General features: G+C 47.5%; 1 protein-coding gene across 2 annotated transcripts in view; it reads right to left on the bottom strand.

Annotated features, from left to right (window-relative positions):
• DPP6 (dipeptidyl peptidase like 6) overlaps positions 1-24,604 on the bottom strand; it is a 573,115-nt gene that overhangs the window by 505,465 nt on the left and 43,046 nt on the right. The window contains exon 1 of one of the 2 annotated variants that reach the window (XM_066385524.1): positions 11,119-11,671. The exons of the other annotated variant lie outside the window; for it this stretch is intronic. Within the exon in view, the coding sequence (XP_066241621.1) occupies positions 11,119-11,169 (51 nt within the window). The 5' untranslated portion in view covers positions 11,170-11,671. Of the gene's footprint in view, positions 1-11,118; positions 11,672-24,604 lie in introns of those variants that run through there. 2 annotated transcript variants of the gene reach the window in all.

Here is a 24,604-nt window from a genome sequence, read left to right as displayed (position 1 = left end):
CCTCCTGTGACACCCTCCCCTCACCTCCTGTGACACCCTCCCCTCACCTCCTGTGACATCCCTCCCCGCACCTCCTGTGACACCCTCCCCGCACCTCCTGTGACATCCCTCCCGCACCTCCTGTGACATCCCTCCCCTCACCTCCTGTGACATCCCTCCCCTCACCTCCTGTGACACCCTCCCCTCACCTCCTGTGACACCCTTCCTCACCTCCTGTGACATCCCTCCCCTCACCTCCTGTGACACCCTCCCCTCACCTCCTGTGACACCCTTCCTCACCTCCTGTGACATCCCTCCCCTCACCTCCTGTGACACCCTCCCCTCACCTCCTGTGACATCCCTCCCCTCACCTCCTGTGACATCCCTCCCCTCACCTCCTGTGACACCCTTCCTCACCTCCTGTGACATCCCTCCCCTCACCTCCTGTGACACCCTCCCCTCACCTCCTGTGACACCCTCCCCTCACCTCCTGTGACATCCCTCCCCTCACCTCCTGTGACATCCCTCCCCTCACCTCCTGTGACATCCCTCCCGCACCTCCTGTGACACCCTCCCCTCACCTCCTGTGACATCCTCCCCTCACCTCCTGTGACATCCCTCCCCTCACCTCCTGTGACACCATTCCTCACCTCCTGTGACATCCCTCCCCTCACCTCCTGTGACATCCCTCCCCTCACCTCCTGTGACACCATTCCTCACCTCCTGTGACATCCCTCCCCTCACCTCCTGTGACATCCCTCCCCTCACCTCCTGTGACACCATTCCTCACCTCCTGTGACACCCTCCCCTCACCTCCTGTGACATCCCTCCCCTCACCTCCTGTGACACCCTCCCCTCACCTCCTGTGACATCCCTCCCCTCACCTCCTGTGACACCCTCCCCTCACCTCCTGTGACATCCCTCCCCTCACCTCCTGTGTCATCCCTCCCCTCACCTCCTGTGACACCCTCCCCTCACCTCCTGTGACATCCCTCCCCTCACCTCCTGTGACACCCTCCCCTCACCTCCTGTGACACCCTCCCCTCACCTCCTGTGACATCCCTCCCCTCACCTCCTGTGACATCCCTCCCCTCACCTCCTGTGACATCCCTCCCCTCATCTCCTGTGTCATCCCTCCCCGCACCTCCTGTGACATCCCTCCCCTCACCTCCTGTGACACCCTTCCTCACCTCCTGTGACATCCCTCCCCTCACCTCCTGTGACACCCTCCCCTCACCTCCTGTGACACCCTCCCCTCACCTCCTGTGACATCCCTCCCGCACCTCCTGTGACATCCCTCCCCTCACCTCCTGTGACATCCCTCCCCTCACCTCCTGTGACACCCTCCCCTCACCTCCTGTGACATCCCTCCCCTCACCTCCTGTGACACCCTCCCCTCACCTCCTGTGACATCCCTCCCCTCACCTCCTGTGACATCCCTCCCCGCACCTCCTGTGACACCCTCCCCTCACCTCCTGTGACATCCCTCCCCTCACCTCCTGTGTCATCCCTCCCCGCACCTCCTGTGACATCCCTCCCCGCACCTCCTGTGACATCCCTCCCCTCACCTCCTGTGACACCCTTCCTCACCTCCTGACATCCCTCCCCTCACCTCCTGTGACATCCCTCCCCTCACCTCCTGTGACACCCTCCCCTCACCTCCTGTGACACCCTCCCCTCACCCCCTGTGTCATCCCTCCCGCACCTCCTGTGACATCCCTCCCCTCACCTCTTGTGACATCCCTCCCCTCACCTCCTGTGACATCCCTCCCCTCCCCTTCTTCTGTCTTGCATTCTGAAGGACAATTTCTCCTCTGGCTCAAGGGCAATGACCGTGCACCTGAGTCTCTGCAGCCCGCCCACCTCCACCATGATGGTCGCCAGAGAAGCTGGTCAGCCTTTCCCACAGAGGTCTCTGCAGCCATAGAAATCTGGCTCCCCTTACATTCATATGGAACCATTTTTGAGGAACTAGCATCTATGAGAAACCCCACCTCTCGCCTCTTCGCCGGGTGGTCCGGAATGCTGCTCAGTGCCTGGAATGTTCCAGACCACACAGACACGCCGGGAAGTGCATCTGCTCTCGTGAGCATTGTTAATGTAACAGGGAATTCTAAAATCTGCATAAGAGCATTTTAACATCATCTCCTTTTACATGTTTTAAAGAAAAAAGAAAGACAGCCTTCCGTGGTAGGTTCTAGAATGGTCTGATTCACAGTAATTAGTATCGCCTGGGTGTCTGAAGAAATAAATCATTTTTAAATCCTCATGGCCAAAACGCCCTTGAGAGCAAAGTGAGATGATATCCAATTCTTTCTTGATAACGAAACTCAAACAAAAGTCATCACTTTGACTCTATGGCAACCCATAGCCACACACCCCCACCCTGAAGCAAACTGAAAGTGAAATAGTCACACTGGAGAAAGTAAAATTATTTGAGGGTGGGGGTCATAACTCACAGACTGGCTTGCTTGCCAAAAGGCATTCTATAGATGAGGCCAAAAAGAAAGAACTAAGGCACAACACCATCAGAATTGGGGGGCATACAGGCAAATACAATTTTAAAATAAGAGGCTCAGTTGTCCCCTTTTAAAATAACGGAAGAGACACCACACTTTGAGAACTGCTTTCCAGAATACACTTCGGAGCAGTGGCGAGCTCTGGTTTACCTTCCAAAACCGATCTGGGACCTGCCATCCAGCTCCCTGTCCTTCCTTCTGTCCCCATAGTCAGAGGACAGCAGATGGTCTGGGACTGTTGTCACAAGAAGGATGCAAAGTCCAGCCGCCTGGCATCTGTGCACATGTGAGCACACACACGCAGCTCCACGCGCACTCACGTAGACACTCAAGCAGAGTCGGCGGGTGCTGATGAGTTCCACGTCCTTGGTTTTCTCGTATGCTTGAGCACTCTGTGTGGAACCCACGTCTCAGCAGCACAGCGGAGAGAAGAACTAGGAGAAACAGCAGTGCTCTTCCCAGCAGCAGCATGCAAGGTGCCTGGAGAATCTGAATGGTGTTCAAAATCCAATGCTGAGGTGGATCTATTTTTTCCAGGAACTGTACAAACAAAAATGGCCTGTGGCCATCTCATCTGGCCAAGCTGACCAACCCTAGCCCCCTCCTAGGAAGAGGAAGAGGAAGAGGAGGAGGAAGAAGAGAAGGAGAAGGAAGAAGGGGAGGAGGAGAAGGAAAAAGAAGAGGAAGAGGGGGAGGAAGCGGAGGAGGAGGAGGAAGAGGAGGAGAAGGAAGAGAGCAGTAGGCCGTGGAGAAGGCCATTCTCTCCGTTCGCCTTGGCACTTCTCTGCGGCTGTGGTTCTGAACATGATTGGAAGCCCAGGGCCTGTTTCTCTTCTCTTCCTTTTCATATAATGTGACTCATCAGCAAGACTGTGTAAAGCCAACTATTCAGAATGCATAAAAACCCACTCTATTAGAGCAAAGGCTCTCTCAGTAAAAGGCATGTAAGGCTTTCTCAGCAAAAGGTCAGCAAAGCCCACACCCTCTGGTTACCGACCTTTCAGAGCTACCTGCCCACCCAGCTTTTGGGGACATCATTTTCTCTTGCTTTTCCTATCTGTTTACCGGTGGCGGCACAGAGCAGCATTAACAAAGACCTTTGGATACGGGTACCCTGCCTTTGCAGGTGAAGGGCCCCCTAGGGACTCTAATGGTCCCCACTGTCCTCCACAGGAAAAAGCAGCCTGAGCCCAACACATGGCACAGTGTGTTCACCCCATCAATGCACACGATACATTTCACAGTCTGTCTCTAAGCATCATGGAATGCCGCTCAGATACAGAAACACACACCCAACGCCCGTGTACAGACAGGACGAAGGTGACCGTGCAGCAAACAGCCTGTGGAAACCCCAGCCAAGCAGAAAAGGTGAGACACCCCACCAGGAGAGCAGTTAAAGAGCTGATGTGCTAGGACCCTTCTAGATTCTCTTCTGATTCCCGGGCTCTCTGTTCCACTCTTCCAGTTGGGACCGGAAGGAACAGCATTTCTGAAAGAATAGACATTCTACAACAGGGAACCTGGCCCCAACCAAAATGGACCGGCATCATCAAAGCCTGGCTCCTTCCACAAAGTCCTCCTCGCTCGGGTCTCCGCTCCTCCAGTCACAAAAAAGAAATAATATTTGTCCTAATAACCCCAAGGGAGTTGTTCTAACCCAACAAAAGAGTGTACACAGAATGACTTCGCAGCCGGTAAAGGTGCTGTGCAAACCATACATTATTAACATTGCTGGCTTCAGACTGAAAGGACGGGGACTTTTAAAACAGAGGAACAGGCCCTGGCCAGTTGGCTCAGCAATAAAGCATAAGCCTGGCGTGTGGAAGTCCCGGGTTCGATTCCTGGTCAGAGCACACAGGAGAAGCACCCATCTGCTTCTCCACCCCTCCCCCTGTCCTTCCTCTCTGTCTCTCATTGGAGCAAAGATGGCCCAGGCACTGAGGATGGCTCTGTGGCCTCTGCCTCAGACACTAGAATGGCTCTGGTTGCAACAGAGCGATGCCCCAGATGGGCAGAGCATTGCCCCCTGGTGGGCATGCCGCGTAGATCCTGGTCCAGCGCATGTGGGAGTCTCTCTGTCTGCCCCCCCAGCCACTTCTCACTTCAGAGGGAAAAAAACCTTAAAAACAAAACAAAACAGAGGAACAATCTGTAGAGTCACGGGAAGAAGAACAGCAGGGGCGAAAAAAATCCTCTCATAAAAATGTGCTCAGGATATTTGATTTGGTCTGATAAAGTGAAATTCCTGGCAAGGTAGTATTGAACCTGAAAAGCCTTGGTTTTCTGTTATAGATAATTACAGATGGTTTTTGTTGAGTGTGTTTATTTACTTACTTACTTACCGATTGATTAATTGATTGATTTCACCTGTGCACAGAAAACTACTCTGTGAGTGAATCCTTTTGGTAAGAATGAAAGGATTTTGGCTTGAGGACCATTTATGCTCATCTCCCCCAAAAAATGTAAAATTAAAGGTGTAGGAAATGGATCTGAATGGATATGGTGGCAAGGGTGCCCCCTCAAAGGGCCATTTTTAGCTCCAAGTCTCGGGAGTCATATAAGATTGTGAGTCTCCTTTGCTCAAGTTCATAACTGGGTTCTTCCGGGTCGAGGTTTTCCTACATGCTCCTACGTTACCAAAGTAGTTAAAATGAGAACAATTTGCAGTAGAATTATCTGTTGCCTAACAGAGGCATTAGCCTAAGGGGCTGGGGAAAAGAGAGAAGAGGAGGGAATCTTGCTTTTTAAATGCCGTTATGATGAAGAAAATGGGGTCCACCCCACGCTTCACCCAGGACAGCCCACCCCCACCCCGTCTAGCCATAGGTGCATTGCCAACCCATCTTGTGTCCAGCAATTCCTCTTCTTCTCATAGGTGAGTAACACCTTGACTGGAAACAAGAACAGCCTTGAACTCCTGTGGTATTACAGTCTGTTGGGGTTTTGGTTGTTTGTTTTTTTTAATAGCTAAGGAAGTCAAGCCAGCAAAGGGATCCCTGATGGATCTACAGTCCAGCCACAGTGAAGACCCGCTGCTCCAGGTGGGGCTCTGGACCTCCTACCTCTTGAATGAAAGCCTGCCCTCCCCTCACAGGAAGCCAAGGTGATAAAGAGGGTGGCTCTGATTGGTTCTGGCCCACCTCTGGGCTGTCAGCTCTGCAAGCATAAGGGTTTCCCCACACCCCTGCTTGGAGGGCCGGGACTCGCACTTTCTCCAGTTCTAAAATGGGGCCCTGCTGGTCAAATTCATCAAATAAAACTGGTTCCTGTGTTTGGGACTGTCAGGGTGGGGGCGCTCACCCTCAGTGTCTCTTTGTCTGGCTGCTTGTTCACACCCTTTAATATCCGTTGTAATAAACCGGGTCGCCTAGGATGTGGCTTCCTGAGTTCTGCGAGGGTCTCTGAGCGAAGCCACTGAACTCGAGGAGGGGGTCGTGCCAACCTTCGATTCCAGCGGATCCTTCAGAAGCACGGAGCTCCCTGAACTTGAGACCAGCGGCTGAAGCAGGGGCAGTTTTGTGGGACTGAGTGCCCTCACTAGCGTCTCCAGGTAGACAGCATTGGAATGGAGCTGAATTTGTGAGACACCCAGCTGGGTGGCGTTGAAAACAAAAATAAATAAAACAACCTCTCGTCCTTAACGTGAGCATGAGCTTCTATTTTACTGTAGCGAAAGTGGAAAATACTCTGAATGAAAGTCTCTCTCGTGTTACCTGATGCATTCAAACTTGAAGGAGTTCTCGAAACAAAATAAAGAAACATATGGCTGAAATCATGGACCTTTCCCACAAAAGCACAGTTGACGCACAGAAATGAACACCTGTCCATTTACTTGGCACACTCATCCATCTGAGGGCTCCCGTGTGCACAGCTCTCGACAGTGAGTGCAAAAGAAAAGAGTGCTGATATTTCGGAATACCACCACATTCTCTTGTGAATAACACAGAGAGTCCAAAGGGTGCACGATGAACAAGTTTGGAGTAATGTATCTAGAGGCCAAGAAAGGTCCCAGAAATGGGGGAAATGACTTTGGTACAGAAAAGACCAACCGAGTGCATTTCTACGTCCCAACACAAACACCCCAGTGGATCCCTGACTCAGGACCCACCCAGGGGACTCTGGAAAAACAGGACAGTCTTATGCAGCAAAGCATTAGTTAAGACATTTTATACAACATCCCCAACAGACTACTCCTTTCTAAGCTTAGGCAACTTCTTCCTGGAAATTTTTAAAGCAATTTGTACATATTTTACTGGCAATTTATTGAAAACCTTCCCGATCCTGTAAATCCTTTGAATGAAAATGCATGCAGACTTCAGGTAGGCAGATGGAGGCCAGTTACCAGGCTGACAATTTTATGAAGGGATGTTGAACAACAAGGAGGTACCACCACACGGGATGCAGTGACAGCTCGCAAGCCAGTGGCCCGAGAAGTAACTTTTGGAACCCCTTCAAGAAGGTAACCCCCACCCCTCCTCCAGAAAAAAACATGCTATAAAGCTCATTTAGAATCAATATCAAGGCTTTTGATGTCACCAGGGGCCAACCAGTCGAAGACACAACAGGAGTTGTGTTTCCAGATTTTACCTAACGCAGGAAGGTCAAGACCAGATCTGAAAAGATCCTTGGCTCATACCATCAGACACATCCCACCAGGGACCAAAAACACTTCAAATCAGTTCCAAGGACCATAAAAGAAAAAACCTCCAGCTTTCTCTGTAAAAGGGAAATTCCCAGACTCAATGTTTATTAAAACCCAACAACAAGTAACCACGAGATTCTCCAGCATCCCTGTGGCTTGCAGACCTTTGATCCTCTAGGTCTGTTTTCAGAACTTCCCGTGACATGACTCTGGTCACCACCCTCAGGTACCCCACCATCTACTTTAGAGCCCCCAACACATGCAACACGCACCAAGGAAGTGGGGGGGGGGGAACACTGTCCCATGGGCACGGGGTGGTACTCAACACTTCCTTTTTTTTTTTTAAGCAACCTATAACTTAGTCTCCATTCAGCAACACAATGCCCAGGAAAAGCTTCTAGGGACAGAGTCAAGGGGATTATTGGGATAATGACATTTTCCATCAACGCTAGAACCTCCTGCAAGAGGATACTCCTCTCGAAACCAGACAATTTCATTTCAACCACAGGCAAGGAAGGAGGATGTCAACATATTAGTGACCGAGGAAGATTGGGCTTGAGAAAACAGGCACATCAACCCCCACGGATTCTCAAAGGTTTCATGAGAATATGGCTGTTTGTGAATAACTTTTGTTGTAAAAGAAGTGAAAAAAATTTCCATTCTCGATGTATTAATTAATAAACAGCAGGGGAAATGGGCCTGCTTAGTGATATGAGAAGACACAACAGATTTCTGTCAAGAACCAAAATACAACTTGTGAATGAATTCCATCCATTATTCCCTTTTATTTACCCGAAAGGGGACCAGACAGTATGCCAACAAGTCTGCCTTCTCTTAATCACCTCATCATCCATCAGAGATAAACTTCTAATGCAGTGTGTAAGGGGGTAGTGCCTGGGCCAACTTTGCTCCAATGGAGCCTTGGCTGCAGGAGGGGAAGAGAGAGATAGAGAGAAAGGAAAGGGGGAAGGGTGGAGAAGCTGATGGGCGCTTCTCCTGTGTGCCCAAGCCAGGAATTGAACCCGGGACTTCCACACTCTGGGCCGATGCTCTACCGCTGAGCCAACCAGCCAGGGCCCTAAAAATTCATTTTCAATTAAACAACGCGACAAGGGGCAAAGGGAGGTCAGAGCACTAATGTCACAGGTCTTGTAAACACCTAACCAGAGGTCCAGGAGGATCACACCATGTGAGTATAAGTGAATGACAAAACAGTGACCTGCAGGGCTGTCACTTCTGTGGCCATCCAGGCGGTGCCAAGGGGGGTTGCTCTTTCAAAACAACAAACCTCACACGTGAGCCCAGATGGCCAGCTCCGCGTGCTCCTGCTCCCCTACGCGGGAGCCAAGGTCTGTGTCTGCATGTCGCAGTCTCGCCCACGCTGCTACCTCTCCCAGCAGACACGTGTGCACCCCACCCACTCTCAGCGACCAGGGTAGACAATCCCGGCCTCATTTCGGATGCAAAATAGCACCTGAACTGCAATCAAGCTGCTGCAAGAGTGAAGAATACATGAGCTTCTCTAATCCGAAAGAGGCTGTGTGATTAGCAAGAGCCTTCCCAAACCCCTGATGACAAAAAAAAATCAGGGATCAGAAAAGTCCCAAAATAATGACTTAAGTGCAGCATGCTCGCTGGGTGACGGCTGCGTGGACCGCGTCTCAGAGCACAGAATTTCAAAGCAAGGTATGAAGCAGACCGCAGCACGGGCATGATCGGTTCCAGGGTTGGTAGGACATTTCAAAGGTGAGTTAAGTCTGAGTCTCATTTCTCTCCCATTGGGTGATCCTAAGAAAAAATGATGGGTTGCTGTAGAATCCTCTAGGCTGTGTTCGACTTACTCTAATTATACTTATAGACAGCAGAGAGGCGTGTGTACAAGGGACACGACGTGGGACGTTCTTACGCAGAGCGTGAGTGAAAATGGCATGAGCTTTCTTTCTCTTCCTTCTCCATTTTCTGGAAATCAAGGCACAGATGGGGTCGCGGATACACCTCAAATGTCGCTAATAATCAAGACGGGATACAAAGACATGCTGTGTCAAAATGAATTGTCCAAGGTGTGAGATGAAATACTCACTGGACAGCAGACTGAGGTCATGAGTCAACAATGTATCCCTATTATTACTATTATTATTATCATCGTTATCATGAACCTGACTCCTTTTTTGCGCCCCAGTCCTGAACGTGCAGGTTTGATTAGTACTTTACAAGACCTGACATAAAAGAGACATCGTGGGTGTGGACGGGGATTTTGTCGGAAAGTATCACTCCATGCACGTTCCTGCCCTGTTTGTACGAGAAATTATGCTGAACAGCACCTGGACTAAATTGGGAGTGGGGAAATTAGGGAAGCAGATGTATTTACACAGACATGCAATTAGGTCAGCCGCCAGCCAGAGAATCCACAGACTAGTGCAGGACTCTAAATGGGAAGCATGTTGTCTGGCAGAAGGTTGCAGTGGAGGGCGGGGGGGGGGGGGCTGCAAATTAACCCCCTGGATACAGTCACTGCGCTCCTACAGCTATAGTGAATGCAGTGGTGCACACCTCATGCCAGAAGTCAGCTTCTGAACAGATGGGGCCCCTCCCTCCTCCCCCTCCCCTCCCCTCCACTTCCCCCCTCCTCCCCCTCCTCCCCCCTTCCCCCTCCCCCTCCTCCTCCCCATCCTCCTCCTCCTCCTCCTCCTCCTCCAGCAACAGGTGTCATGCTGTGGGTGTGGTTAAGCCCTCTGAGAATTTTTGGTCAATCTGAATCAATCCATCATATCTTGTCTCTTCTTGTTTAAAGCAAGACCTCAACTTGGGTCCCTGATAGGGTTATCTCAAACACGCACCTGTGCCCCTCTGCTGGTCTACCCACCCACCTCATCACATGGACCCAACCCACCTTGGAAACAGCACCCAACCTTGAAGAAGTCCCACACTGCCAGCTGTACCTTCAAAAAGTAAGGGGGGTGACCCTATCTCATGGTCGCTCCCTTACCCAAAAGTTAACCTCAAGCAAAAGAAAAATAGAGACCCTCCTCCCAGTCATCCCACACCAACTCGAAGGGGTTAAAACATCACCCAAACAAATAAGCACAGGCACATGCTAATTTCAATAGGACAAGATGGCAACTTCTGCGTCCTCACCAGGATGTGCCAGCACCCTGACCCCTCAGCCCCAAGTGGGGAAAGGGAAATCGGACCACAGAAACCCAGAGACGGCAGGTCCCTGGGGCAAATGAGGGGTGGGTTCCTTGCAGAAGTGGGATGCCAGGGTCCTGAGTTAGCAAAGTTGTCCACACTGAGATACCCCTTAGCCTGCAGCCCCCAGCCTCCTGCGACCAGAGGTGTTTCCCAGGCACTCGGTGATTCTCAGAGGACAACATGCCACAATTACATTCACTGGCACTGTCACCCTTGGGAGAGGGGGCATCTTTTTCAAATCCAGGGCACAGGGCCCTGTCCAGTGGTGGCCACGGTGACAGCAGAGGACTGATGTGCCCTGAGTGGACCAAAGGCTCAGCCAATCCTAACAAGTCTGGGCTCTGGGGACTCAAGCCAGAAGCCAGAGTGGGCATCAGGTCCCTGGTGGCCCTCCCCTGGCCCTGGTGATCTCCCCTCACGGTGTTTCCCCCAGCACAACCATGGGGGTCTGCTTGGAACTGGGACAGGGCCCCTTCCTCACCACGCACACCCCACCCCTCTCCCAGATACCAGCCACATGCCCAAAGCAGAGGGACGTGAAACTGCAAAGTTGCAATTTTTGCAAATGACCGCCTGATTCTCTGCACCTCCACCTCCCCCCCCCCCCGGAATTAACCAGCAGGTTGGAGTGAGAAGTGGGGGAGGCGTCTCCGCTGGCAGCACGGGGGTCTCAGTCGCTGCCAAAGGGTCAGGACTCACGAGGCCAAGACCCCCACCGCCATCGGCCCCAGTCACTGCTCCCCACAGCGGTCCTCCTGGGCCCCACGCCTCTCCGCGTGCACTCACCATCACGTTCCCCTGCATCTTAGCGGTCTTAATCATCGCCTTTTCCTTCATCTTGCCCCAAGTCTGAACACGACTCCTGGCCCGGGGAAGAGTAACTTAATCCATCGTCTCGGTGGGGATCTAAGCGGAGACTGGACTGGCCAGCTGGCGACGGGGAGGAGTTGGCTTTTAAAGAGAAGATTCTACTGGGTCTTGGGGTTGCCCACCTGCGCGCGTCCTGCCGTCGCCTCTCCCAAGCAGATCACAATAGCAATCAACTCTTTGGGGCGGAGGGAGAAGAACGCTGCCGAGAAAGAAAATAAAAACTGGAGAGGAGGGTGTGAGCTTCCAGCTGCCTTAAACAAAAGCGGGAGCCTGGGAGGAGCACGGGCCGTGGGACCGGCTTCCACAGTCTGCGTGTCCGGCTGGCTCGCAGTCAGCGCTCACAGCTTGAGACAGTGTCGCGACGCGCGCGAGGCGCACTAGAGGATCCTGGCGGCTCGGGGGCTCCTCCGGCAGGCAGCGCGGGGTGCAGCGGTCTCCGCACTTGTCCCTGGGAGTGGGGGGCCCGGGTGGGGCGGCAGCCAAGCCAGGGGCAGGCGCGAGGGGCGTGTGCGCGCGCGCGTGGTGCGCGTGCGCGCGCGTACACACGGGTGCTCTGCCTGGACTGGGCTGGACCAGAAAGGCTCCGGCACACGGAGGTTAAGAAAGCCCCAACTGTTTGGGGAGAGTTGGGAGGCCCTGGGTTAACAGCCGCTCCGAGGCAAACGTCCCCTCCCCATGGGGCCATGTGCTCTACTCTGGGTTTTACAAACACGCACCACCGTGATTTGTGATTTCTGCGGTGGAGCCGCCCTCTCCTGCCCGCGGGTGACTTGGATCGCGCCAAAGGGGTGGGGGAGACAGGGAGAGCCAGGCGCGCTGTGCTCCCCCGCCGCCAGTGTGGCGAGGCCGAGGGAGGGGGGCAGACCGCCGGCGGTGGGGACGGCAGCTAATAAATATGTTGTTTCGGGGTTACTAGGGGACACACGGCGCGTCTCCATGGTTGCACCCGGGTTTGCACCGGAATCTGCGGTTGCGGCAGCCCCACGGCACCTACACCTTGCTGGACAGCTCCCGCGCCGGCTGGCACGCAGCCCTCCGCCCTGCATCTGGTTTCCCCGGCTCCGCTTCTTTCCCCTCCAGACACCGCCCCCCCCCCCCCCCCCCCCCCCCGCCGCCGCAGCGCCCCAGGCTGCTTCCTCCAATCCAGCCCGGCACCAAGGGGTGTGAATGGCCCCAGAGCCACGGGGCTTTCGCCCGGGCCCAAACCAGCTCCGATTCCCTGTCCCAGCCTCCACCCTCTAGCAGCAAGGGGCCGAGAGACCCTGGGTGCCCCGATCGATCGCCACCCCTGGGTGCTCCTAGGATTAATCAGTCACAGCCACGGTTCGCTCCACTCCTGGACCACACAGGAACGCGCCCTCCCGAGAGCGCGCACGCAGAGGATGGTCAAATTCTAGCGCTGACCAACCCAGGTGCCTGGATGAACGGACGGAGAAGGCCTCCCCATGCGCGCTTTTCTCCACCAGGGCCCAGGCCACCCCAAAGCTGGGACTTGGAGCTGTTTCAAAGGGCATGGGCGCAACAGGTTTGAACTCACGTGTGTGTGTGTGTGTGTGTGTGTGTGTGTGTGTGCGCGCGCGCGCGCGCCCTCCACCGGGGGACAGTGGCAGGCCCAGAAGCTGGAGGGGTTTGGGTTTGAGAAGCCTTTTTTTTTTTTTACATTTACAAAATAGCACGTGCAAGAATAAGTATGAGGCTAGTTTTGAACCCGCGTGCAGGCAGAAAATTCGGAGCCCTGACAAGAGTAATCAAACTTCAATTACCCACAATGCCTACACACATGCACATATTATATAAATACATTATATGCTCAGTATATGTGTGTGTAAATATATATACATATATATGACACATACTCATAATATATGTATATATGAGCACCCACAACAACTGGTTTGCAGGTGAAATTGACTTATAACTATTGATGTGGAAGAAAGAGGAAAATAAAGTTCAGTGTTTGAAAAAGAGCTTTTAAAGGAACGTGGCTTTGATTTGCTAAGAAAGTGGCAGGCGGACGATCCTTCCTTTCAAAGCACTCTCCTTCTGTAGAAGGATTCTCACAACTTTTCCATAGAGGTGAACGTCCTTGTCCAAGTGACTAAGAAACCCAGCCTCACATGAACCAAAAACCCTGCCCATCTAAATTGTTTTTAAACAGCACTGAGCTGTTCTCTCTCTTCTTCATTTTAAGAGGACACTAATTTATTTGGGATCTTCTCTCCTTTCTTACCCATCAAAGACCAGCCCAGGTTAGAACTGCTTCCTCACACCCCGCCTTTCCCTTCCCATCACCACGTGATGGAGTGGAGAGGGGAAAAAAAAGAAGAAGAAAAATCAGGACCGCATGATAGTTTTTTTGTTTTTTTGTGGGTTTTTTTTTTCTGAAGTTGGAAACCGGGAGGCAGGCAAACAGAATCCCGCATGCACCCGACCGGGATGTACCCGGCATGTCCACCAGGGGGCGATGCTCTGCCCATCTGGGGCGTCGCTCTGCCACAATCAGAGCCATTCTAGCGCCTGAGGCAGAGGCCACAGAGCCATCCTCAGCGCCCGGGCCACTTTGCTCCAATGGAGCCTCGGCTGCGGGAGGGGAAGAGAGAGACAGAGAGGAAAGAAAGGGGGAGGGATGGAGAAGCAGATGGGAGCTTCTCCTGTGTGCCCTGACCGGGAATCGAACCCGGGACTCCCACACGCCAGGCCGACGCTCTACCATGGAGTGTGGACTGATACGGATGTAACTTTCTAAGTTGATGAATGAATTACTCTGTTAGTACGCTAAAGCTGTTTCCCAACACTCGCCCAACAGCCAAGGGTCAAAAACTATTTCTGATTGGGGTGGTCGTATGCCCTTGTCCCCGCCTGGTCACAGGCAGAAAGGCCCATGGAGAGGGACCACTCTATGGAATAAATGAGCAAAACAACTCTGAGCCTTTCAGATCTTTGCAGCTCCTCTGCATTTAGCCACTGACCTACGGAATCCTGGGAAAGCCATGGATCTGCCTGCCCCTCCGCTGCCTCCTGACTTTATGTGTTGTGGCCTTCAAAGTCCCCTCCAATCAAAGGAGCTTTGACTGAAGTCGGGGCCTTCGACAAAATGTTGGGTTTCACATTGGACGTTAGGTCGTGTTTACAGCAGAAGAGAGAGAATAACGATGGATGGGGGACGAGCGGGGAGAGAAGGAGACAAGGCTACTTTAAAGAGCGCTTGAACAAGGAGGGTACTCAGTTGCCATGTTATTTGGGGGATATTGAGTCCTATGTGCTAATTAGGTTCCCAAAATATCTAAAGGTGGCACAGCCATCAGAACCTCCCCCCTCCTCCAAACGTCCCCTCCTGTGCTGTACTAGACTTTTGGGGTGGGGGGCAGTGACGAAATGCTCTCAGGTTAGATTAAGGTGATGGTGGCACAACTGTGTAAACAGACTAAAAATTACTGAATTGTACATGTTAAGTGGGTAGACTGTTTTGTATGAAGATTATAACTTAACAAAACTATCTTTAAAAAGACTGTTAAGGAGGAGAGGAGTAAATCCCTAAAAGGATTCCACACTCAAAATTTTTTTCAAGTTTTAATTTAAAGAAACTAAAATGGAAAATGAAAGACAGTATGGGCAGGGCTTACGGTTCTATAATTTAAAAACGTGAAAATCCAATTAAGACAAGAGCTTTAAAAATGTGCATTTTATATGATAATCCAATTATGTCAAAAGATTAAGAAATGTGCATTTAGATGATTTTTAGGTAGAAATAAAACTAAGATAAAGTCTTATTGAATTAATATTATTTCAGATAAATCCATTTTCTTACAGATTTTTTTTGCCCTAGTCAATTGTCTGCCCCTCCTCCACGGCCCTGTGAACCTCTTCACTTGGCTCTCTGGGGGTGTTCTCAACCTGACCCTTTATAAAGAACCAGAAATGTTAGCAAGGCCTTTCCCTGAGTTCTGTGAGCTATTATACCAAGTCCACGGAACCCGAGAAGGGCCTTCAGTCAAGGTGGACACAGGTACGAACAACCTGATGCATCACTGACGATGACCTCTGACGTTGTGGACTGAGCCCTAATTTGCGGGGTGCGGACCAACCCCAGGGAGACTGGGGCAGCTGGTGTCCCAGGGAGGGGACAATTGACGGGTATGAGTGAAACCCCACCCATTGGCTGTCAGACTTGTTTTTCCTGAGAAGGAGAAACATTTGTTCCCTTTCAGGGCTGTCTCTCTACAGAACTGCTACCAACCATGCTGTCCTTTGGGCGAGGCCATCTGCCTTGCTTTTGATTTTAAAAAATAAGAGTCCTCACCTCTATGCAGAATCTAATGAACAAAATAAACTAACAAACCAAATCGAAACAGACTCATCCATACAGAGAACAGACTGACAGCCGTCAGAGGGGAGAGGGGTTGAAGAGGGAGCACTGGTGAAAAAGGTGAAAGGATAAAGCAAAGAAAACAAACCTCATAGACACAGACAACAGCACGGTGTTGACCAGAGGGAAAGGGGAGTGGGAGGGGCAGAAGAGGGTAAAGGAAGGATAGAGAGTGATGGAAGGAGATGTGACTTGGGGGGTGAACACACAATACAATCTGCAGATGACGTATTCTAGAATCGTACACCTGAAAACCTGTATCATTTTATTAATCAATGTCCACCCAATAAATTCAATAATTTTTTTTCCAGAAAAAACTAGTCCTGGGAAACCAGTCTCATGACATCAGCAAGACCATTCTTCCTTACATAGCCATGGGGCCCCTTTGGGTGAGTTCACTTCTCTTTGTCTCAGTACCAGACAGACACCTGCCTTTCCTGACCCGGTTGGGGGGGGGGATTGATCCCATGTGGATAAAGGACACAGGGTGGGTAACTCTTACCCTCACTGTGCCGGGCACACAGTTCATTGCAGAAGGCTTTGGACATGTCCCATAGCGTCAAACCCTTCTCTTCGGGTCTCCGTTTCCCAACTTCTATTCGCTCTCCCTTCCTCATCTGATTTGACAGTGCAATTTCTGGGACACTACGGATCTTATTGTGAGGAGCCCTGAGGAGCCACTGCGCCACCTCACCCGCAGGTGTTGTAAAGTATCAAAAGCTACAGAATCAATATTAATATTTTAAAAGGCTTAAAGAACATTTTATTATTTTGGGTTAAGGTGTGCAGAGAAATTTTGTGAATGATCTCTGTACTGTGTGATTGGCATAAAACCAGGATGGCCCTTGGCATTGTATTGTAAATGCAAAGGGAAGGAAAACATGGATTCCCTGACATTCTACCACACCTGTGGGGAAAGGGGTGAATGGCTAGCCAGGTGCAGGAAGAGAAAAGCCAAAATAAACCTTTTCTTATAGTAACGAGCCATTTGCGGGCATTTGTCCCCACGGAAACTACCTCTCCCATGTGAATGCATGCAGTTAATGTGTGTGACTCTGGACAAAGAGCGGATAAACATTAGAAAATATAGGACTGTCTTTTAATATGTAAAGAGACATCTTTCTATCATTGTGTTGACTTGTAAATTTTGTTTTCTCCAAAATGATGTATGGCTTGCAAATTGAACATGGTCCTATCATGTTAAAGGGCATATGACTATAATCAATAGTGGTAAAGGGCATCTAATTGCAATTTTTGCTTCTATAATTCCCGCTTGCAAAACTATAAAAACTAGGTAGAACAAAGGGCCTGCGCGCTCTCCCTCAGATTTCTGTCTGAGTTGCCATCACTTGGCCAAGCTAGACAATAAAGCTTTGGTGTGTAATCGATGGATTTTGTTCATGTCTTCAATGTTTCGAGTCCCTCCAGATTAGGCTTAACAATTGGATATACTAGATACTAGATTGGACGTACTATATTAGAACAAAATGTTATGTATAGATAAGCAATTATCATTTGGTTCTCTTAAGCCCTTCACCAGATACGTCTTACTTAAAAAGTGTAGCCAGGTAGGGAGTTTTAATTTGGAGGTTGCAAATTGTATTAACTATAATTTTCAATATATTGTTTTTTCTTATAGCAAGGACTCCATTTTTATGCCTATAAATAAATGATAAACAAGACTACCAAAGATGGCAGCGGAGTAGGCAGACGCACAGACGTCCAGCTCTTACCACCAAACTGGAATACAAATCAATTTAGGAAAAATAAGCGTGAAAAACCAACTATGGACTGCAAGAAGAGCTCTCAAAAACCAAGGAGCAAAGAAGAAGCCACAACAAACCTGGTAGGGAGTGCCTGAATTTCCTCTGCTTACAGGAACGGAGGGGAGGGGAGGCTGAGAGCCTAGAAGGGATCTCACCCAAAGGAAAAGAGCAGAAAATACTGCTCACAGCCACTTGCCTGGCGACCAGGGAGCGAGGTGTGTTGAAAAGACCAGCTTAGGCCCTGGCCGGTTGGCTCAGCGGTAGAGCGTCGGCCTGGCGTGCGGGGGACCCGGGTTCGATTCCCAGCCAGGGCACATAGGAGAAGCGCCCATTTGCTTCTCCACCCCCCCCCTCCTTCCTCTCTGTCTCTCTCTTCCCATCCCGCAGCCAAGGCTCCATTGGAACAAGGATGGCCCGGGCGCTGGGGATGGCTCCTTGGCCTCTGCCCAGGCGCTAGAGTGGCTCTGGTCACGGCAGAGCGACGCCCCAGAGGGGCAGGGCATCGCCCCCTGGTGGGCAGAGCGTCGCCCCTGGTGGGCGTGCTGGGTGGATCCCGGTTGGGCGCATGCGGGAGTCTGTCTGACTGTCTCTCCCCGTTTCCAGCTTCAGAAAAATACAAAAAAAAAAAAAGAAAAAGAAAAAAAAAAAAGACCAGCTTATCTCCCAAGTGGAAAGGACAGGAAGAGGGACAGACTGTGAGGGGCTAAGACTAAGGAATGCAGGAAACCAACTAAAAAAGCTGACTCATCCATGCTGGAGGTGGCCATAGCTGGGGGAGGGACTGAACCTTCCACAAAACAGCACTGAATTGCTTCCGGATCAGAGATCTCTGGACATCTCTCCAGCTCCAATCAGCGCAACAAGACACAGCTGAAAACAAGAAGTGGGGAGGAGAGGCAGTAACTCAGGTCGCCATGGACATCTGAGATACACCTCCCCCTACTGAAGCTGAGAAAACACCCTGCCCCCAGAGAGATTAGTTGGCTGAAGATGTCTTCAGAGTCTCAGGTTACACCCATCGCATACACTTTCAAGGAAGCCCCCTGCTGAGATCAATAAACAAGACTATCACCTGTTTAGAAAACAAACAAATCAAGACTTCAAAGCTGCCCAAATCCGAAAGTGGATTACAAATAATAGCTGATACCAACCCAAGAAGACCTAGAAATAACACAACTGAAAACTGGAGGCAGACAACACCAAGTCTAGACTCAAGCAACTCTACAAATAAAACACCCAAACACAATAAGAAGACAAAAAAGTGCAATCCAAATGAAACCACAAGAGATACCTTCAGGAGATGAACTGAGTGATATGGAAATAATCAAACTTCCAGATGCGGAGTTCAAAATAATGATTGTAAGGATGCTTAGGGATCTTAGAACAATAATGGATGGTTATTATGAACACCTAAATAAAAAAATAGCAAGTATAAAAAAGAATCAGATGGAGATGACAAATACAATATCAGAAATAAAGACCACAATGGAAGGAATTAAAAACAGGATAGATAGAGCTGAAGATCAAATCAGCAAGTTGAAGGACAATTGGAATGAAGGCATGAAAGCAGAGAAGAAAAAAGAAAAGAGACTCAAAAAGTCAGAGGAAACTCTTAGAGAGCTCTGTGACAACATGAAGAGAAATAACATCCGCATCATAGGGGTTCCTGAAGAAGAAGAAAAAGAACTAAGGATAGAGACTCTGTTCAATCATATCATAGCTGAAAACTTCCCTAAATTAATGCAGGAGAAACTCTCACAAGTTCAAGAAGCACAGCGGACTCCATTAAAGAGAAACCCAAAGGAACCTACACCAAGACACATCATAATTAAAATACCAAAGCTAAGCGGTAAAGAGAAAATATTAAAAGCTACAAGAGAAAAAAAAGCTATCACCTACAAAGGAGCCTCCATAAGGATGACATCCGATTTCTCAACAGAAACACTTGAGGCCAGAAGGGAATGGCAAGAAATATTCAAAGTAATGCAGAACAAGAACCTACAACCAAGACTACTTTATCCAGCAAGGCTATCATTTAAAATTGAAGGAGAAATAAAAAGCTTCCCAGACAAAAAACAATTCAAGGAATTCATTACAACCAAACCAATGCTGCAGGAAATGTTAAGGGGCCTGTTGTAAGCAGATCAAAGTGGGAAAAGAATATAGCAAAAAAGGAATACAGCTTTAAAGAATAAAATGGCAATAAACAACTACATATCAATAATAACCATAAATGTAAATGGATTAAATGATCCAATCAAAAGACATAGGGTAGCTGCATGGATAAGAAAACAGGACCCGTACATATGCTGTCTACAAGAGACACCCCTTAGAACAAAAGATACACATAGATTGAAGGTAAAAGGATGGAAAAAAACATTTCATCCAAATGGAAATGAAAAAAAAGCAATACTTATATCAGACAAATTGGACTTTAAAACAAAGGATATAGTAAGAGATAAAGAAGGCCACTATATAATGATAAAGGGAGTAATTCAACAGGAAGATATAACTATTATAAATATCTACGCACCTAATATAGGAGCACCTAAATATATAAAGCAGAATTTGGTGGATTTAAAGGGCAAGATCAACAGCAATACTATAATAATAGGGGATTTCAATACTCCACTAACATCACTAGATAGATCCTCAAGAAAGAAAACAAAGACACACACAAAATTAAAATTAACAAAATTAACAATATATTGGACACACTAGATCAACTCGATTTAATAGATATCTTCAGAACCTTTCACCCTAAAGCAGCAGAATATACATTGTTTTCAAGTGCTCATGGTACATTCTCTAGGATAGACCACATGTTAGGGCACAAAAATGCTCTCCACAAATTTAAGAAGATTGAAATCATATCAAGCACTTTCTCCGATCACAACGGCATGAAACTAGAAATGAACCACAACAGAAAAGCTCAAAAATTCTCAAACACATGGAAACTAAATAGCAGGTTGTTAAATAACGAATGGATTAAAAATGAGATCAAAGAAGAAATAAAAAAATTCCTAGAAACGAATGACAATGAGCATACAATAACTCAAAATTTATAGGACACAACAAAAGCAGTACTGAGAGGGAAGTTCATAGCACTACAGGCACACTTTAAGAAGCTAAAAAAGCTCAAATAAACAACTTAACCCTGCATCTAAAAGAACTAGAAAAAGAACAGCAAGTAAAGCCCAAATGTAGTAGAAGGAAGGAAATAATAAAGATCAGAATAGAAATAAATGACATAGAGGCTAAAGGAACAATACAGAGGATCAATGAAACTAGGAGCTGGTTCTTTGAAAAGGTAAACAAGATTGATGAACCTTTAACTAGATTCACCAAGAAAAAGAGAGAGAGGACTCAAATAAATAAAATTAGAAATGAGAGTGGAGAAATAACAACTGACACAACAGAAATACAAAATATTGTAAGAAAATACTATGAAAAACTGTATGCCAAAAAACTAGACAACCTAGATGAAATGGACAAATTCCTTGAAACATAAAATCTTCCAAAAATCAATCTGGAAGAATCAGAAAACCTAAACAGACCGATTACACCAAATGAGATCGAAACAGTTATCAAAAAACTCCCAACAAAGAAAATTCCGGGGCCTGATGGCTTCACAACTGAATTCTACCAAATATTCAAAGAAGAACTAACTCCTATCCTTCTCAAACTATTTCAAAAAATTCAAGAGGAAGGAAGACTTCCAAGCTCGTTTTATGAGGCGAGCATAATTCTGATTCCAAAACCAGGCAAAGACAACACAAAGAAAGAAAATTATAGGCCAATATCTCTGATGAATATAGATGCTAAAATTCTCAACAAAATATTAGCAAACCGGATCCAACAATATATGGAAAAAATCATACACCATGACCAAGTAGGATTTATTCTGGGGAGGCAAGGCTGGTACAATATTCGTAAATCAATCAATGTGATTCATCACATAAACAAAAAGAAGGAGAAAAACCATATGATAATTTCAATAGATGCAGAAAAAGCATTTGACAAAATCCAGCACCCTTTCATGATCAAAACTCTCAGCAAAGTGGGAATACAGGGAACATACCTCAACATGGTAAAAGCCATCTATGTGAAACCCACAGCCAACATCATACTCAATGGGCAAAAATTAAAAGCAATACCCTTAAGATCAGGAACAAGGAAGTGGTGCCCCCTTTCACCACTCTTATTTAACATAGTCCTGGAAGTCCTAGCCACAGCAATCAGACAAGAAGAAGAAATAAAAGGCATTCAAGTTGGAAAAGAAGAAGTAAAACTATCATTATTTGCAGATGATATGATATTGTATATAGAAAACCCTAAAGTTTCAGTCAAAAAACAATGGACCTGATAAATGAATTCAGCAAAGTGGCAGGATATAAAATCAATAGTCAGAAATCAGAGGCATTTTTATACGCCAACAATGAACAGTCAGAAAGAGAAATTAAGGAAACAATCCCTTTCACAATTACAACCAAAAAGTAAAGTACCTAGGAGTAAACTTAACCAAGGAGACTAAAGACTTGTACTCGGAAAATTACAAAGCATTGATAAAAGAAATCAAGGAAGATACAAAAAAGTGGAAGCATATACCATGCTCATGGTTAGGAAGAATAAACATCATTAAAATGTCTATATTACCTAAAGCAATCTATAAATTCAATGCAATACCAATTAAAATACCAATGACATACTTCAAAGATAGAGACCACATATTCCAAAAATTTATATGGAACGAAAAAAGAACACAAATAGCCTCAGCAATCTTAAAAAAGAAGAATAAAGTGGGAGGTATCACACTTCCTGATATCAAGTTATACTACAAGGCCACTGTACTCAAAACAGCCTGGTACTGGCATAAGAACAGGTATATAGATCAATGGAACAGAACAGAGAACCCAGAAATAAACCCACAGTTCTATGGACAACTGATATTTGACAAAGGAGGTAAGGAAATACAATGGAGGAAAGACAGCCTCTTTAACAAATGGTGTTGGGAAAATTGGACAGCTACCTGCAAAAAAATGAAACTAGATCACCAGCTTACACCACTCACAAAAATAAACTCAAAATGGATAAAAGACTTAAATGTAAGCCTTAAAATTATAGGCATATTAGAAGAAAACATAGGCAGTAAGCTCTCCGACATCTCTCGCAGCAATATATTTGCTGATTTATCTCCACGGGCAAGTGAAATAAAAGACAGGATAAACAAATGAGACTATATCAAACTAAAAAGCTTTTGCACAGCTAAAGACAACAAGAACAGAATAAAAAGACAAACTACACAATGGGAGAACATATTTGACAATACGTCTGATAAGGGGTAAATAACCAAAATTTATAAAGAACTTGTAAAACAATACGAGGAAGACAAACAATGCAACCAAAAAATGGGCAAAAGAAATGAATAGATACTTCTCCAAAGAGGACATACAGATGGCCAATAGGCATATGAAAAATGCTCAACATCACTAATCATTAGAGAAATGCAAATTAAAACCACAATGAGATATCACCTCACACCAGTCAGAATGACACTCATCAACAAAACAACACAGAATAAGTGCTGGCGAGGATGTGGAGAAAAGGGAACCCTCCAACACTGCTGGTGGGAATGCAGACTGGTGCAGCCACTGTGGAAAACAGTATGGAGATTCCTCAAAAAATTAAAAATCGAACTGCCTTTTGACCCAACTATCCCACTGTTAGGAATATACCCCAAGAACACCATAGAACGACTCCAAAAGGAAAAATGTACCCCCATGTTTGTAGCAGCATTGTTCACAATAGCAAAGATCTGTAAACAGCCCAATTGTCTATCAGTGGATGAGTGGATTAAAAAGCTTTGGTACATATATACTATGGAATACTACTCAGCCATAAGAAATGATGACATTGGATCATTTACAATAACATGGATGGACCTTGATAACATTATATGGAGTGAAATAAGTAAATCAGAAAAAAAACTAAGAACTATATAAATCCATACATAGATGGGACATAAAAATGAGACTCAGAGACATGAACAAGAATGTGATGGCAACAGGGGTGGGGGAGGTGGGGGGAGGGGGGATGGGGCGAGGAAGGAGAGAGGGGTTAGGGAGGGGAGGGGCACAAAGAAAACCAGATAGAAGGTGACAGAAGACAATTTGACTTTGGGGTAGGGGTATACAGCACAATCAAATGTCAAAATAATCTGGAGATGTTTTCTCTCAAAATATGTACCCTGATTTATCAATGTCACTGCATTAAATTTAATAAATAAATTTTAAAAAATAAATGATAAACATATTTATGTTGTGTGATAACTCTAAATAATAATAATCCCATTGCCTTGATTTTATGTAATTTTCCCCCTTCTAATATGGCAAATTAATTAACCTAAAAGTCTCTCATTGTGAGCGTTATGATTTAAAAAGAAGCATTATCTGTGATAACTGACCAGCAACATTTAAACCACTGGTAAAATAGCTTGAGAGGCTATATATGGGGAAGGATAATAAAAATGCAATGCTGTAACACCTGCTACCTGACTAAGCATCTCCAGAATGCTTTTTTTTTTTTAATTACCATATTCTGCATAATTAATACAGGGGAGTGTGTGGGCACAGAGCTATGAGCGCTGCCGTCCCCCACTTTGTGAATTAAGTGCGCCTTTCAGGCTCAACATGCCAAAGGTTAAGCCCATAGGCTGTGTTAGGGGTGATAAACAAACAGAGGGACCCAGGCAGAATGCGCCCTGCGTGGCTGCACAGCTGGGACGTCTTGGGAATGATGACTAGGGTGGGCTCTGCAGGACAAGAAGTGCCCACAGGAAGCATAGGGGCACTGGCACAGGAAATGGGGGAAACGTTGAATAAAGGGACATTTTTAAATTTCCTTTGATTGGGGAGGGAGAGGGAGAAAGTGGGAGAAAGGGGGAAGGAAGGGAAAGGAAGGGAGGAAGGAGAGAAGAGAGAGAGAAGCATCAACGTATTGCTCCACTTATAGTTGCTCCATTGAATTGTGCACTCATCCGTTGTTTCTCATATAGGCACTGACCAAAAATTGAACCCATGACCTCGGTGCACCAGGATGGTGCTCTAGCCACTGAGCAACCTGGCCAGAGCCTAAATGGACATTTTTTGGTAAGATGTAGGCCAAGACTAGGGAAAACCGACCAAAGATGGCGACATCCCCATGGCCGGTGACTGGGAGCCATTCCACATCCGATGCTTACAGGGGCTGGAGGCGGGGAGCAGGGACCCTG

Source organism: Saccopteryx leptura, chromosome 5 (assembly GCF_036850995.1).
Source record: "Saccopteryx leptura isolate mSacLep1 chromosome 5, mSacLep1_pri_phased_curated, whole genome shotgun sequence".
Taxonomy (NCBI): Eukaryota; Metazoa; Chordata; class Mammalia; order Chiroptera; family Emballonuridae; genus Saccopteryx; species Saccopteryx leptura.
Note: the sequence above shows the minus strand (reverse complement) of the source record. Positions and strands in the feature narration are given on the sequence as shown.